Consider the following 17,073-nt stretch of genomic DNA (forward strand, 5'->3'; position numbering starts at 1 on the left):
GCCCCTGGGCGTTGTCTGTGAGCGGCTCCTGTGCCCTTGGAGTGGGAATCCCTCATCTTGGGACGGGGTAGGGGGTCCTGGGTGGGGGGTGCAGCCTGTTAGCTCTGGCAGGCCATAGAGTCAGCCCTTTCTCCAGGGCTTGGCCACTTTTAACAGAGCTGCGTGCCTCTCACACGGTGACTGTACCCAATGACCACAGATGGATAGTGGCTTGAATGAAAACAATGCAAACTTATTCTGTGACAGAGCTGGAGGTCAGAAATCCCCAACCAGGTGTGGGCAGGGCTGATCCTTTGCAGGCTCCAGGGAAGACTCATTTTTGGCCTTTACTGTAAGGTGACCAGGTGTCCCGCTTTTGGCGGGACAGTCCCGATTTTTAACAATTTGTCCAGCATCCCACGATGTTTTATTTTATTTAAAAATATATATATTTTATTAAAAAAATATATATATTATATTGATTTTTTACAGAGAGGAAGGGAGAAGGATAGAGAGATAGAAACATCGATCAGCTGCCTCCTGCACACCTGGGATGTGCCCGCAACCAGTGCACATGCCCTTGACTGGAATCGAACCCGGGACCCTTCAGTCCGCAGACCGACGCTCTATCCCCTGAGCCAAACTGGTTTCGGCATCCCGCAACGTTTTAAAAAAAAGTCCCGATTTTCCCAAAAATTGGGACAGATTGTTAAAAATCGGGACATCTGGTCACCTTACTTTACCAAATCGCTGGCTCATGGCCCTTCCTCCATCCTCACAGCCAGCCTCTGCCATCTCTGACTCTCACCCTCCTGCCTGCCTCCTATGAGGACCCTGGGATGACACTGGGCCTCCTGGGGAAACTGGGGTCATCCCCGTCTCAGGGTCCTTGGCTTAATCCCATCGCCAAAGTCCCTTTACCATGGGAGGCAGCATGCCCACAGGCCCCATGACCAGGACGGAGGAGGTTTTGGGGTCAGCCCATGAGCTGTCCCTCCTCTGTGGCCTTCGTGGCTTTGGGGCCACTGTGGTCAGGGCTCCACACACCCGCACTTCTTTACCCACCTCCGGGCATGGCCGCTGTCCTGCTTTCCTGGCTCTAAAAATACTCAGGATCTGCAGAGCCAACAGCTTCCCTAGATGTTTCCTTGTTTCGTTTATTTGGGGCGATGTCAGTTTACATTAAACCCCAATAAAATAAAGCATTCAGTGTCTCAGTGGCACAAGCCTCCTCTCACGCTCAGTCCCCCCCTGTGGCGGGCGGCTCCTGGGTCGGACAGGGTGGATCTAGAACCTTCTCGCCATTGCACACAGTTCTAGAGGGATGTTGTCCAACACGGGAGCTACCAGCCACGTGTGGCTATTTACATTTAAAAACATATCTATATATTTTATTGATTTCAGAGAGGAAGAGAGAGAGAAACATCAAGGATGAGAAAGAATCATGCATCCGCTGCCTCCTGTATGGCCGCTCCTGGGGATGAAGCCCACAGCCTGGGCATGTGCCCTGACTGGGAATTGAACGTAACCTCCTGGTTCCTAGGTCAATGCTTAACTACTGAGCCACGCCAGCTGGGCTTACATTTAATCCTGTTGGCCTCTAACATCCAGTGTGAGCCAGTGTGGCTTTCTTTTCTTTCTTTTTTAAAAAAAATATATTTTATTGATTTTTAAATTTTATTTTATTATTATTATTTTTTTACAGAGAGGAAGGGAGAGGGATAGAGAGCTAGAAACATCGATGAGAGAGAAACATCGACCAGCTGCCTCCGGTACTCCCCCACCGGGGATGTGCCCGCAACCAATGTACATGCCCTTGACCGGAATCGAACCTGGGACCCCTCAGTTCGCAGACCGACGCTCTTTCCACTGAGCCAAACCGGTTTTGGCTGGCTTTCTTTTCTTAAAGGGGAGGGTCCAGGGGAGAGGCGGGCTGTGCCGCCAAGTCCATGAACCCACAGAGACAGGTGACCAGCGAGTGAGAGCCTGCACCCAGGACACTAGCCTCGGGAATCCCTCCATGTGCTGAGGTAAGGAGAAGCTATACGCAGAGGGTAATGTTTTAGCTGCAAAAAAAATGCTTCCCATCTCCCTGGCCAGGGATGTGGTCCCAGTCGGTGGTTATGAGTGTGAGTTATTCCAGCTCCCAGTGGCTTAAACAAGGAAGGAGGACTTGTTGGTGCTCATAACTGAGAGGGTGGAATGGGCTGCCTTCAGACAGGACTGAATCTGGGCCTCAAAGAGCAAGCTCCAGAGTCTGCCTCTGGCCCCTCAGGGTGCTCCCTGAGGCCTTCGCAGTGCTGGCTTTCCTCTGAGGGGCTTCCCGAGCCCCCGCAGGTGTAAGCACCAGCCTCACTGCTTCCGGGACTTCCTGGCGGGACAGCACATCCCAGCCCACCAGGCAGGACAGCACCCCCCGCTGGCAGGGACTCCACTCCCTTTACTGCTGCATCTTCCAAAAACCCTGAGAGAGCTCCAGCCGGACTAGAGATGGGCCTAAGCCCTGGGCTTCACCCTCCTGTGGCCAGACATCCAGATGCCTCATCGTCCTCCGCCCCTGCCGAGCTCCTGGCATCCTGAGCAGTTTCGTGTATGTGTGTGTGTGTTTGTTTGTTTTTTTAATTTTTTGGTGTTTCTTCTTCCTTCCTTTATTTATTTACTTTCATATATTTTATTGATTTTGTACAGAGAGGAAGGGAGAGGGATAGAGAGTTAGAAACATCAATGAGAGAGAGACACATCAATCAGCTGCCTCCTGCACACCTCCTACGGGGGATGTGCCCGCAGCCAAGATACATGCCCTTGACTGGAATTGAACCTGGGACCCTTGGGTCCGCAGGTTGACACTCTATCCACTGAGCCAAACCAGTTAGGGCGCTGAGCTGTTTTTAAAATTATATATATATATATATATATATATATATATATATATATATATATTTTATTGATTTCAGAGAGGAAGAAAGAGGGAGAGAGATAGAAACATCAATGATGAGAAGGAATCATTGATTGGCTGCTTCCTGCACGACCCCCACAGGGATGGAGCCCAAAACCTGGGTATGTGTGCCCTTGACCGGATTTGAGCGTCCACGGGCAGACGCTCTATCCACTGAGCCAAACCGGCCAGGGCTCCTGAGCAGTTTTGAGGTGCCTCTTCTCTCTCCACATCACAGCTGATTCACGCAGGGCTGTCAGAAGGCAAAGCTTACCTAAACGCACACCTCAGCTCCTTGCAGACCCCAGGCCCTCCCCGCCCCCGCCATGTGCCACTCCTTTTGGGACCCTGATTTAAGCTCCAGCCTCCACTTCCTTCCCAAGAACTCACTATTATCCCCCCCCTCCTCCCCCCCCAGGTCCCTAACCCTAACCCCCTGGGGCTGCCCTTTCTCTGTGATCTCCCCACCCTCACCTCCCGGCCGCCTCCACCCCCCTGCAGTCTGGCTGGGGCCTGACCTCACCCAGATCACCTGGGGCCTGCAGCCATGTCCAGCTTCACACTGACCTGTGAGCGGGGCCAGGTGGAGCACTGCCTGCCCACCTGTGTGGCCTCCGTGTCTGCCAGAGCAAATGACCACCGAGTGGGCAGCTTAAAACAACTGGCATTTTTTCTCACAAGGTACCGGAGGCCAGAAGCCCCGAATCAAGAAGTGGCCGGGCCGTGCTCCCTCCCAAGGCCCCGGGGGAGGTCCTTCCTGCTTCTTCTGGCTTCTGGGGGATGGAGGCTTCCCTGGGCCTGTGACCTCGTCACCCCAGTCTCTGCCATCCCGTCATCGGCACCGTGTCCGAGTTAGAGACCTCCCTCTGCATGTCTGTCTCTCCTCTCCCGCCCCTTACAAGGACACTCGTCATTGGACCTAGGGCCACCCCAATCCAGAATGAGCTCATCTCAAGAGCCTTCATTATATATCTACAAGGACCCTTTTCCCAAATAAGGTCCCAGTCACAGGTTGTGGGGGATAAATCTTTCTTTTAATTTGTATTTTTTTATTGATTTTAGAGAGGAAGGGAGAGGGAGAGAGATAGAAACATTGATGAGAAAGAACCACTGATCAGCTGCCTCCAGCATGCCCTCCACTGGGGGTCAGGCCCACAACCTGGGTATGTGCCCTTGCCCAGAATCGAACCTGGGACCTTTCAGTCCATAGGCCGACGCTCTATCCACTGAGGCAAACCAGCTAGGGCTGGGGGATAAATCTTAACGGCCATGATCCCAACCCACTTGACCCCCTGAGCCTCACCAAAGCTGGGAGTGTGGACATGGGATCACCTTGCTTTACAGAGTGGGAAACCCCACGGGCTGGGCTGGGCCCCGCATGTGTGTGGCTTTCCCTGCTGTCCCAATCGGGATGCGGGACAAATTGTTAAAAATCGGGACTGTCCTGCCAAAAGCGGGACGTCTGGTCACCTTACCAAGCCCCTTGTCCCCTCTTGGAAGCCCTCCAGTGGGCCATCCCGACCTCTCACCGCCCACTCCAGCAGCCAGGGCAGACCTTGTCCTGAGCCCCTCCCTGTCTCCAAGCTCCACACCCACCCTTCCTCCACTCCAGAGCGTCCTGCTCAACTACTGAGGGTCTCCCCACCCCCCCCCCCCGTCCCCACCTCCATGCCAACCGGCCCCAGAACTGTGTCTGGTGGCCCAGTGGGCCAGGTCCCAGCTAGACCTAAGGTGAGAGGGGGACACCTGTGGCTCATCACTCAGACCCAGGAGGCAGACTCCCAGACCTCAGTATCCCCATCTGCACAGTGACAGGTGGATCCTGTCTAGTGGGGACTGGGGACCCCCCACACACCACAGAGCTGGGGAGGTGCCCCGAGGAGGCAGCCTGCCCCTGCCACTTCCACATGGGCCATAACTGACCCCATGGCTGGCCAGCCCCAGGGATGTGGAGGACCCATCTCAGGAAAGGGGGGCCCGGCAGGACCCACAGATCTCAGGTTCTCATCTGGAACGGGGCACAGAGCCTAGCTTGCAGTAGAACCTGGAATGGGGGGACCCCAAATCCCTTTATCTGCACGATGGAAGGCAAGGAGCTGGGTCTGAGGGTCCCTCCCACAACCCCACCTCTCCACGCCCGCCGGCCCCACACCACGCCAAGGGCTCGCACGTCATAAAAAGACTTTATTAAGAAGGCTTTGGAGTCAAAAAATAAAACTCTTGATACAATTTTCTGAACCCTTAAGTCAGCTCAGCAAATATATAATCAGTAATTTAGCTGCGTAAGATTAAAGGTCCGTTACTTTAAAATAAAATATATTTTAGTTCTTAAAATTTATTCCATAAAGTACATACATATTTCCCTATAAATTTGCTACATATACACAAGAGGTAAAAAGTAAAAGTAAAAATAAAAAAAAACAATTAAAAAAATTTAAAAAACGGACAACATAAACCACAGCAGAAGAGGATTAATAATTAAAAATAAAAAAGTTAGAAACTTCTGGTTGGGACGCCCCTGTGCCCTCCCCCCTCCCCCCCTCCGGCCTTCCTGGGGCTGACCTACAAAAGGGTGACCAGTTAGCCCCAAAAAGGAGTGAAAAGGTAGTAAAAACGTCACCGTCCTCCTGGTGGAACTTTCTGCAGAGGCTTTACCACCCCGTGAAAACAACACTGTCACGTCAGAAATCCACTTCATAGAAAAGAAGGACAACTGATTGCTGTAAAAAAATTTTTTTTTCTTTAAAAAGATCACCCTGGGGGGTGTAGGTGTGTGTGTGTGTGTCTCAAATAAAAAGTGCAACAGACCTTTTCTCTCTGGTTTATTTTAACCTGTCAACTCAATACTGTTATTTGTTAAGAACTGAGGTGCCACTGGGCTGCCGGGTCACTGTCTCCATGCCTGGGACCGGAGTTAAAGCTCATCTGTAAACACTGGCCACGCTCACCCCTGCCCCGCCCCCGGCCTGCCCCTCCACCCTGCCCTCCTCTATTCCTCCCCCGCCGGCCCGGAGCACAGGGGCCCGGAGCACAGGGGCCCGGGGCACAGGGGCCCGGAGCACAGGGGCCCGGGGCACAGGGGCCCGGAGCACAGGGGCCCGGGGCACAGGGGCCCGGAGCCAGGGGCCCGGGCGGCGTTAGGAAAAGATATGAATGGCCTGGGTGGCGGGCGTGCGGCAGGCTGGGCACTCGGGCTCGCTCTTGCCGCAGATGCGCACGGCGCAGTCCATGCAGAAGAGGTTGTGGCCGCAGGGCACCAGCGCGGCCATCACCTCGCCCTCCGCGCACACCACGCACTCGCGCACCAGGGCGGGGCCGGGCGCGGCGGGGGCGGGGGTCGCGGGCACTGCGGGCTTGCGGCCGCCGTCGGAGGCGCTGGAGTCCAGGGCGGCGCAGGCGGCAGTGGCGGTGGCGGCAGCGGAGGAGGAGCTGCCGGGCAGCGAGGAGGCGGAGGAGAAGCTGCTGCCACCGCCGCCGCCGCCGGAGAAAGGCGCCAGGGCGGCCTGCGGGGGCCGCCAGGGCAGCGCGCCCACCGGGTCCGGGGGCCCGCGGCGGGCCAGCGGCAGCTCCAGGCCCAGGCCGCCGGGCTCGGGCAGCGTGGGCGAGTGGCGCGGGGTGCCAGCCCCGCTGCTGCGGCGCGCCCCGGGGGCCGGCGCCGCGGGCGCCCCGTTCACGAAGGCCGGCACCGGGGCCGCGCGCTCGAAGGGCGCCCAGATGGTGGCGGCCGCGGGCACCGTCAGGTCCAGCGCCAGGAAGTCGAAGCCGAAGTCGCAGTCCTCGGGCGCAGGGGGCCCGGGCGGGGCTCCGGGGCCGTCCCCGCCGAAAGTGAAGCCCCCGTTACTGCCAGAGCCGCCGTAGGGGCTGGCGGGGCCCGGGTCCGGCACCGGCGCGCCCCCGCGGCTGCCGGGGTAGAAGGCGGCCTCGGGGCCCCCGGGCGCGCCCAGGGCGCCGTCCCCGCGGAGGCTGGCGGCGGGCAGCGCGGGCCGGCGCGCGGGGTTGGGCGCCTTGGCCCAGAGGCCGGCGGCGGCGCCCAGCAGGTCCAGGCACACGTCCGTGCCGTTGGCGTGGAAGTCGCTGTCGGGCCCCGCGTCCGTGAAGGCGCCGGTGCGCAGCGTGATGTGCGCCTCGATCTCCTCGCGCGCGCGGTCCACGTTCTCGGGCATGCCCGTGACGGCGAACACCGGCTCCTTGTCGCGCCCCGGCGTCACGATGTACGTGTGCGTCCGCTGCTGGATGCGCTTGATGGTGGCGCCCTTGGGCCCCACCACCAGCCCCACCACGCGGTAGGGCACGCGCACCTGGATGGTGGTCTGGCCCGGCAGGTTGGGCGGGCCCTGCGCGGAGCCCGGCAGCCCGCCCGCCTTGCTGCGCGTGGCGCGGATCACCGAGAAGTGCTCCGCCGCCGACAGGATCTCCCGCTTGGCCATCTCCACGTCCTCCTGGCGGCCCGTGACGATGAAGACCGGCTCCTCCCCGCGCACCGGCGTCTTGATGTACGTGTTGGTCTTGGCCCGCAGAGCCTTGATCTTGCACCCTGGGTTGGGGGGAGGGGGGAGAGGAGGGGAACATGGTGAGGACTGGGACCCCTGCCCAGGTCAGTAGGGGTCAGGCCAGCTGGGAGCCTCCATTTGTGGGCTGTACCCCTGTGGCATTTTGTATTCTCAGACATACCGCATCCTACCCTTTGACCTGGGGCCTTAGTTTCTCCTCTGGTCATGCAGGAGGGACACCAGGGGCCCCGTGGACGAGGGCCAGCACAGGTGCAACGCGCTGGGTGCCCCTGGGGTTGGCAAAAAAGCAAGAAGGCAAGGACTCTGCTGTGGGTTGGATAGCGCCCCCTAAATTTCACGCCCATCCAGAACATCGGATCGGGCTCCTCCTTGGAAACAGGGCACCTTCAGGTGTAACGAGTTAGGATGAGGCCACAGGAGGGCAGAGGGACACAGACCAGCCGTGTGACAAGGCGGGAGCGCAGTGACGTGGCTACAAGCCAAGGGACACCGAGCGCCGCTGGCAGCCAGCGGAGGCTGGGAGGGCGCGGGGGACAGAGTGTCCCCCGGAGCCTCTGGAGGGCGCACACCCTGCCAACACCTCGATTTCAGATTTCCAGCCTCCGGAACGGACAGAATTTCTATTGTTGCAAGCCATTCACTTGATTATGTCAGCCCTAGGCCAGGAACGCAGATTCTCTGGCATCAACCCCCTATGTGACAGGTGTGGAGACCGAGGCTCAAGTTGTGTAAGCTGCCTACCATCTTCTTCTGACCAAGTGACCCTTCCAGCCCAGGGTAGGTGAGGTGAGGTCTCAGCCCCATGCAGACTCCTAGGCCTGCACTCAGGACACCTTCAAAGGCCCTCCTGGCCCTGGCCTCTGAGTGATGCTCAGGGACTCTTGGGAACCTGACACTGGGGCTACATCCTGCCAGGGCTGGGGGTCCCACCCTGTGGAGGGGCAGGACCAGTTGTTCAGGGTCTGACAGTGCTGCCTGCCCAGGTCCCTGATACCCACCCCCCCAAGGCCTTCTGAGATATCTTGGGTCCAGGCCAAGGACTCTGGAAGACCCCACCCCCCCAACCTCAGGGAGGCTGGAGGGACACAGTGAGAGTGTGTCAGCACAGAGGTGGCATTGAGAGGAGAAACAGTGTTGCTAACTTCGTAACATTGAAAGACACAAAATTAGCAGAATCGTGCCCTGGCCCATGTTTGTAAGTCAGTGGTCGGCAAACTGATTAGTCAGCAGAGCCAAATATCAACAGTATAACGATATTTGAAATTTTTTTTGAGAGCCAAATTTTTTAAACTTACACTTCTTTTAATGCCACTTCTTCAAAATAGACTCGCCCAGGCCGTGATATTTTGTGGAAGAGCCACACTCAAGGGGCCAAAGAGCCGCACGTGGTCCACACTCCACCTCCTGGTCCTTAAGTCACCCCTCCCCCCACCAAACCTGTGTTGTCTCAATGGCATTCTCCTTGGCGCACCCTCCTCCCCCCAACCCACTCTGACCTGTGGCCGCTCCAAACCTGCCCGGATGGTCCCCTCCCTCTGCTTGGCCATGCTGTCCCCCACACAAGTGTCCTCACCATCCTCGCAGCCTGGCACTCCCTCCTCCCAGAAGCCCAGCGTGACCGGGCCAGGCCCTGCAGACACTTCCAGTTTCTTCCGACACCATGGCTGACTTTCTGGACTTCCTGGAGCCGGGGGACTATGCTCTCAGGGCTGTAAACTGGGGATTGCCCTGGGCCCTGGAGGGTACCTTCCTGTACTCCACTTCCTCACCCATACGAGGGCTCAAACACCTGGCCTCACAGATTCGGGGCTGGACCCAAAGGGCCCTGGTCCCAGGCAGATGCCCTGCCCCGAAATGTCTGTTTCTAGCAGAGCCCCGTGAGGAGAGGGCACGCTGAGGCCTGGAGAAAGGGGGCATGTGCCGAAACCGGTTTGGCTCAGTGGATAGAGCGTCGGCTTGGGGATTAAAGGGTCCCGGGTTCGATTCCGGTCAAGGGCATGTACCTTGGTTACGGGCATATCCCCAGTAGGGGGTGTGCAAGAGGCAGCTGATCGATGACTGTCTCATCGATGTTTCTAAATCTCTATCTCTCTCCCTCTCTATACAAAATCAATAAAATATATTAAAAAAAAAAAGAAAAAAGAAAGAAAGAAAGAAAGGGGGCATTTGCCAAGGGAGATGCAAGCAACTGATGACCCTCCCACCCCCAACCACTGGCCTTTTGTACAGACGGACAAGTGGGCCTTGAACCTAAGCCCAGGCTGGAGCGATGAGCGAGGACAGGGAGGGACCATGTGGCTTCCCCTTGGGTGCCCCTGTGGCCAAGAGGAGTCTAATTTACTGGCTGCACTTCAGCTGTGACACCTGTTGGCCCCCAAACCCAACTCATGTCAAGACCATGAGAGGGGGCAGAGCTTGGGAGAGTGAGATTGTCCAGTGGAGGAAATTAGGGATCCACAGGGATCGGGACACACCCCCTACCCCAGTGGGGATGATAGAGTGCATAAGAGCAGGTGGTGAGCCCTGGCTGGTGTTGCTCAATGGTTAGAGTATGGAAACCTTGAAGGGTCACAAGTTCGATCCCTAGCCCTGGCCTGCAGGAGGCAGCTAATCTATGTCTCTCAAAATGATCTCTTTCTCTCTCTCTCCCTCCCTCAAAAAAAAAAAAAAAAAAAAGCAATGGAAGAAATATTCTCCTCAGGTGAGAATTAACAACAAAAAAGAGTGGGTGGTGACAGGGGGCTGAGTCCCATGCCTGGGGAACTCTGGGGCCACCCCTGACAGGTGGACATAGACTGAAGTGAAGGCTCCTTGGCACTGCCCTCAGGATGCCAACACAGAAAACGGGGTGTGCTTGGGAATGTGGAGATAGCCCTCGGGGCTGACACTGGCCTGCCTCAGGCCCTCAGAGCGGGAAGGCTGAGTCTCCCATCACTCACACGACCCCCTTATGCGGTCCTGGCACTCAGAGAACCAGGCCCCAGGGTGACCACAGGCTACACCTGCCAACACAAGGAGGGGAAGGGGCCGTGGGCAGAGGAGCCCACCAGAGGAGCAGCGGGGCCGCGCTCCGAGCAGGGCAGGGTGCGGACAAGCTCCCACAGCCAGGCAGGGCCCACGGGGACGGCAGTCCCGGGGGGGCCACGGCACAGCAGGGCGGACTGGGAGGAAGCTGGCTTGTCTGTGGCACAGGGACACGGAAGCTCCCCACGGCAGGACTGGTCTATAACGGCCAACACAAGGAGCCCCCACCCAAGCATGGACACCCCTTTATTTCCATGCCCCGCAGTGGGTGGACAGGAGCACCGAGGCATGGTCCCCAACACCCTGCAGCGTCCTGGCTGCCAGAAAGGACACCTGGACCTGCAGGGTTGGGGCCAGAGAAGAACAGACAATGGGAGACAAGCCCAGGCCACCACCCACAGCTGGACCTGAGATGGAAGAGACAGACCCGAGGCCCTGCCTTCACCGTCGTTCACAAACCCAACATGACCACGCCCAGCCCTGGTGAAGACATGGGCACAGGCTCGCCCTGAGTAAGGACATGGATGGCAAGAAGGGGGGCATGGGTCCAAGTTCACCCCCATGGCCAGTGCACCAGCCTCCCGGGAAGCAAGGAAGGCAGAGCCAATGAGGCCAGGGCTCAAATCCCAGCCCTGCCTCATCTCTCAGCCTCTTCCTCCGGTGCCTTCGTGGGGAGGGTGGCCCTGAATCTAGGGACTGCCAGGGAAGGATGAATGATTGAGGGCAGAGGGCAGGCCGTGCCCCCTGCCCTGGGGAGAGCCTGGCATCCAGGGACCCACAGGGTGGAGAGGGGGTGGGTGACGGAGGAGGGGAAGGAGTGGGGCTGGGGCAGTCTTTCAGGGTGTGCTTGAGAGCGGGGAGGGAGAGGCTGGGACCCGCAGATGGTTCCGGAGCTGGGGCAATGCAACCTGTCCTGGGTTTCAGGCTCCCTCCCTGGTGCCTTGTACCCCAGTTGTGGGTGGTTACTGAGTGCCAGACTGGGTTAGAACCGGTGCCTTCGGAATCCACATAGAACCCTGAGGGAGGTGCTGCCCCCCTCCCCCCACAGAGAAGGGCTCATTTGCTCAGGGTCACAGGGCCCTCAGTCTACAGGATTCACCCTATTGCCTCGTCTTCTTTGTTGTCCACAGCCACCCAGAATACGGGCTGGCACCCAACGCACACCCGGGAGGTTGGGTGGAGCCTGAGGCCCCAGGCTCACTCCTCCACACCACTTGGCCAGAGGCTACAGGTTCCGTGCCTCTGCCCGACCCAATTGCCACCTGTGAGCCGGAGGTGAGGCCTCTCTGGAAGGGCCCTCGGGTGTCAGGGCCACATTCTCACACAAAGCACACCCTCCGCTCCACCGCACAAAAGATGAGCCTAGTGATTCGGGGCAAATGGCCCCCGGGCATCGGTGTCCACACTTGCCCACCTGCAGGCTTCTGGAGTTACACACTCCGTATGTAACTGTCCCTGCACTGTTTGGGGGGACAGGAGGGGGAAGAGGGGGCCTATATAGGAAGGGTGGGGAGGCAGAGCTGTCTGGCATGATCTAGCTTGAAGGCAGCTGCAAGGTTCAGAAAGTAACCTGTCTTCCTCCCTCACTCTCACTCCTGAGGGTGGGTCTCAGCACCACGCCTGGCATCCGTGTCCACATGTGGAAAGGACAAATGAATGACCAGAGGGCTGGCTGGCTGGCCGAGCCACCCCACCCACTGGAGCGAGCAGAGGACGTGCCTAGAGCATCCCTGTGGTCCTCTGCTTGTGGTGGTGGTGAGGGCGACCGCCCACCCTGCTCTGGCTCCTGTTTTTGAGGGCCCAGTGGCTGGGACACCCCCCCTCGCAGCCCGAGTGTCCTTTGGCCCTACCTAAAGCCCCGCCCAGGCCCCACCCCAAGTTCTAGAACCTGGTGACCATAGGGGGCCAGCAGGGAGGGGGGAGGTGTGGGCAGGAAAGCAGGAGAAAGTTGAGGCCGGTGGGCAGGCAGCTAACTGGGTGGGTGGGTGGGTATCTGGGCACTGCCCACCATCCTCCGCCCACCCCGCAGCTCCAGGGCCAATGAGCGGCGGCCAGCCTGATGTCACCCTGCAAATCTGAGTCTGGCTCTCTTAACAAAGAGAACAATGGGGCGGCCACAGGGAAGCTCGGCAATGCCACGGAGGAGACCCCTCCATCCAGGGCCCGTTTCCCACCTGCCCGCTAGGCTACGGCCATGGGTTGGAGCCCCTTTTACAACCGGCCCTTCCACATACCCCCACATTCCCTACTGGCACCGAGGGCAGGGCAGGCAGGACCCTGTCTCATCCTGTCCTGCCCCCATCCCCCAGCAGGGTCCCCAGGCTGGCAAGTCGTGGCGTGCCCTTTGTGCGGCCAAACTTCTCTCATCACCCTCACTGAGCACCCCACAACCCGAGCTGGCCCGCCCCATGCCTGCTTGGAGTATGGAGCTCCTACCCCCTAGCCGGGGCCCCGGTCCCCAGGATGGCCCGGCCCAGGGCCCCGCAGCAGCGCTGCACCTCGGGGTCCTTCCGGGCTGGAGGCGCCCAGACAAAGGCAGCGGCGGGCCGGAGCGTGGTGGGGAGGCGCGCGAGCGGCGCCCAAGTTTCCCTCGCGGGCCGCAGCAGGACAAAGGCACAGGCACAGGCGGCCACTGAGGCCAAAGCCCACGCGGGGCGTGGCCTGGGGCTGGCTGGCGGCCGCGGGCTGGGCTGGGGCGGCCCCGTCCCCGGAGCGGCAGCGCGGAGACCCCCCCGCCCCCCGGGACTGCGCCCCCGACGGCGGCCACTCACCCTGGCGACCCACGATCTCGGCGACGTGCTCGGAGCTGGGGACCGGCACGCACTCGGTCATGTTCACGCTCTTCTTGCGGCTGCCAATCACGCTCATCTGCTCGGCCAGCAGCGTCGGGGGGCCCAGCGCGGCGGGGTGGGCCGCGAAGCTCGCGAACACATCGGGCGGCGACGGCCGCGGCGGCGGGGGGCTCACGTCGGGCTCCAGGAGCGGCAGCGGGCCCGGGGTCACGGCCACCGCGGGCGCGCCCGCCTCGGGCCCGTCGGGGGGCGTCGGCTCCACCGCGGCCCCGCCGTCCGCGCCCCGGGCGGCCGCCGCCACGCCGTCCCCGCTGCCCGCGGCGGCGCCCTCCTCGTCCGGGCCGCCCGCGCCGCCCAGCCCCAGCGCCGAGAGCTGGTGGAGCGCGAGGCGCAGCGCGGCGGCCGCGTCGTCGGGCTCGGGCGGCGGCCGGGGCGCGGGAGCGGCCTCCTCGGCGGCCTCGGGCGCGGGCGGCGGCTGAGCACCTGGGCTGGGGTCCCCGCCGGCCGCCGCCCCGGGCCCGCCGCCGCCCGCGCCCCCGCTGCCGTCGGGCTGGCCGAGGGAGCCGGACATGGCGCTAGCGCTCAGGCCCGCGCCCCTGCCTCTGGGCCGCCGGCCGCCCGCGCCGCCGCCGCCCGCGCCGCCGCCCTCCGCCTCTGAGAGCGCGGCCGCCGGCCGCCGGCATCCAGCGGCGGGGCGGGAGCGGCGGGGGCGCGGCGGCGCGGGGCTGCTCGGGGCCGCGGGAGGCGCGGCGGCGGCGCGACTCTGCTCGCTCTGGGCGGCGGCAGCGGCGGCGGGGATCTCGGCGGCGTCGGCGGCGGCGGCGCGGACGCTCCTTCCCTCCCGCCCTCCCGCCGCCCTCCCTCCGGCCGCCCGCCCCGCCCCGCCCCGGCCCCGCCCCCGTGACGCGCGTGCGGCCAACAATGGGGCTCCGGGCAGGGCGCACGCGCGGGGCGGGGCGGGGTGCGGTCACATGGGCGCCCGCCACCCTCGCCTGGGGCGCTCGGGCGGGTCCTGCGCGCCTGCAGGTGCGGGCGCTGCCGAAGGTAGGTGCCCGCGGCGCCCTGTGGCCCGTAGCGCCCGCCTTCCTTAGCCGGAGGACTCGCTGTGCCCCAAGGCACTTTGCCCCTGTCCTCGCCCGGGGCTGGGGTCTCTCCTCCAGACCTGGCCTGCCTTCGGACTCCGGTCCCCAGTTCCTGCACGTACACGGCTCCCGTGGGCCCCCGGGGAGGTCAAGGGCACCCACACCCCCCAGACGGAGTGTGCTGAAGCCCGAGGTTGCGCCACGTGGGCGGTGCTTCCCGGTTTGGGCTGGTTCCCACTGGCCAGAGCCCTCGGAGGTGAAGATCTTCCCTCTTCTGGGGTGCCTGGCGCCCTGTCCTGTCCTATGGGCTCCCAGAATAGCCCAGCGTGCCCATTTCCAAAGCTATCCTGTTCCCGCGGCCCTTCCTTAGCCCTTTTCCTTTGGGGTTTAAGGAGCCCTCCGGTTTTCCCGTGCGGTTTCTCATGATAAATGGGCAGGGTGCAGAATGGACTCCGTGGAGTCGCTCGCCCACGTCTTCAAGGGGACCCCTCCTAAGTCCCTGGTTGGCTGTGGAACTTCAGGACTGTTGCACGAGCTTTTCAGGTGGGAGAGGGGGTGAACTGGTCCTTTTTGCCATGCACTGGCCCCTACCCTAGTGTCCACCGCCATCCTCACCGATTTTAGGTCTGCCCTCCACCCTCCGCCGTGTAGTTCCTCAGCCAAGGCTGTCCACTGTTGAATCGTCCACCTCCAGTCACTTCTCTCCACTTGCCTTCCTGGCAGGCACCCCTCCCCCAATTAAATCCCTCACTCCGCCCTGGCCATTGTGGCTCAGTTGGAGCATCATCCAGTGCACCAAAGGGTTGCAGATGGTCAGGGCACATACCAGGGTTTTGGGTTTGATCCTTGGTTGGGGTGTGAAGGAAGGCAATATTGTTTTCTCTCTCCCAAATCAATACAAAACATATCCTTGGGTGAGGATTAAAAAAACAACAAAAAACCCCTTCACTCCCCTGCCTTGGTCCCTGTGCCAGACCTTTCCCCACCCTCACCCCCAGGCCACAGCCAGCCCAAGTTCCTCTGGCTGGTACCAGATCTGAGCTGGCCCTGCTATTAATGCATGCTGAATGAGTGATAGGAAGTTGAAGATCTAATCCTAGGGCTCAAATTGTTCCCTTAGACCCAGAGGCTATGAATGGTGTCCTGATTCCAAGGTGGGGTAGAGATGAGGGAGGCTGAGTGAGGATGTGTCTTCTGTGGTGGGCAAATAGCCTCCAAAGACATTCATCCTCTTTGCAGGTGGGATTAAGTCAAGGCCCCTGAGATGGGGTGATCTTAGATTTCCCCGGGGGACCCGGTGTCATCACACCCTCAGAAGAGGGAGACAGGAGGGTCAGAGTCAAATCTGGAAGATTCCGAATTACTGGCTGTTAAAATGAAGGGGCTACAGGCCAGAGAAGTAACACCTCTGGAAGCCGGAAAAGACAGGAAACAGTCCTGCATTAGTGCCTTTGGAAGGATCAACCCTGCACACTTGGGGTTAGCCCCATGAAGCCCATGTCAGACTCCTGACCCCAGAATGACCGTGTGAATTTAGCCACAGTTTATGGTGATTTGTCCCAGCAACCACAGGAGTCTCAATGTGAGGAGGCATCCCAGGCAGGCTGAGCTGAGTGTGGGTGTAAGGGGGCTCAGAAAGCTCCTCTGCCTGCCTCGGGCTGGAAGAAGCCAGGCATATTATGGTAGAGACATGGGGGTGGCTCAGGTCCACGATGCAGATGCCCTACCAGGGGTCTTCAAACTACGGCCCGCGGTCCACATGCGGACCACAGAGGAGTCTGATCCGGCCCGCCAGGTTTTTTGGGCAGTGAGCGCAGCCGAGGTGTTACAGTGGGAATTAGTAGTTCATATAGTCTGGCCCTCCAGCTCTCTGAGGGACCGTGATCTGGCCCCCACTTTAAAATGTTTGAGGACCCCTGGGCCCTAAACCAGTGGTCGGCAAACTGCGGCTCATGAGCCACGTATCATGTATGGGCGCGCACATAACAGTGCTTTTGAAATTTCGTGGCCCATGCGCAGAGGTCGGTTTTAGGCTCTCAAATGTCAATCCTACTGTTGACATTTGGCTCTGTTGATTAATGAGTTTGTCAACCGTTGGCTCAGAAACCCTGGCACTTTTGTCTCTGGGAGTCTCGCTTGGAAGGAGAAAGAGTTCAGGTGAGACCCTCAGGATTGGAAAGTGCCAGGAGGGGTCTATGATGTGACTGGGCATTCTGTTCTCACAGAACCACCCAGGCGCTTGTCCTTTTTGAGGTCAGTGGCTGCTCAAGGCCTCTCAGTGGCAGAGGCTGGCACTATCAAGCTGCATGGGTGTTAGAGTCATGAAGACCCAAGTTCTCAGGTAGGCCCAACTCCTTTCCAAACAGTGCCCCTAGGCAAGTTGCTAACTTGAGCTTCAAGTTTTCTTTCTGGAAGCTGGAACCAGTTCCGGTGGGTGGGCAGGGCTGTCTGCAGAGTAAAGAGAATGCATGTGGGGGGACACTCAGAGGGGGGAGGGGATACAGAAAGATAAACGAAGACTTCATGTGGGGGTGAGGAGGGGGTCCAGGCCATTAAGACTGAAGAGCTGTGGGATGGGGAACAGAGGTCTTGGGGGAGGGGGGGCCACAGGTTCATCAGGGTTCTCCCAGCTCTTGCACCAGCTGTGAGCCTGACAGGGTCAGAAGGTCCAATTCAGGTCCCCAAGGCCAAACTCAGCCATGTCCCTGTGTGCCCCGCCCTGAAGAACCCCCTTCTATCCCAACACAAAT

At 60.1% G+C, this 17,073-nt stretch overlaps 1 protein-coding gene across 1 annotated transcript; it reads right to left on the reverse strand.

Moving 5' to 3' along the window:
* Window positions 1-5,078: 5,078 nt before the first annotated feature.
* MEX3D (mex-3 RNA binding family member D) lies at window positions 5,079-14,086 on the reverse strand. The gene is made up of 2 exons (XM_084883495.1): window positions 13,221-14,086; window positions 5,079-7,448 (listed from the first exon to the last, which is right to left on the reverse strand). Exons 1-2 carry the CDS (start codon window positions 13,810-13,812, stop codon window positions 6,052-6,054), a joined length of 1,989 nt encoding a protein of 662 aa, XP_084739621.1. The 5' UTR covers window positions 13,813-14,086; the 3' UTR covers window positions 5,079-6,051.
* Window positions 14,087-17,073: the final 2,987 nt, after the last annotated feature.

This window comes from Pipistrellus hanaki (assembly GCF_964339955.1).
Source record: "Pipistrellus hanaki genome assembly, chromosome: 5".
Taxonomy (NCBI): Eukaryota; Metazoa; Chordata; class Mammalia; order Chiroptera; family Vespertilionidae; genus Pipistrellus; species Pipistrellus hanaki.

Coding starts and splice junctions, on each gene's coding strand:
- MEX3D (XM_084883495.1), bottom strand. CDS start 13,812: ATGTCCGGCTCCCTCGGCCAGCCCGACGGCAGCGGGGGCGCGGGCGGC. Junction 7,449..13,220: donor CGAGATCGTGGGTCGCCAGG/GTGAGTGGCCGC, acceptor CCCCCAACCCAG/GGTGCAAGATCAAGGCTCTG.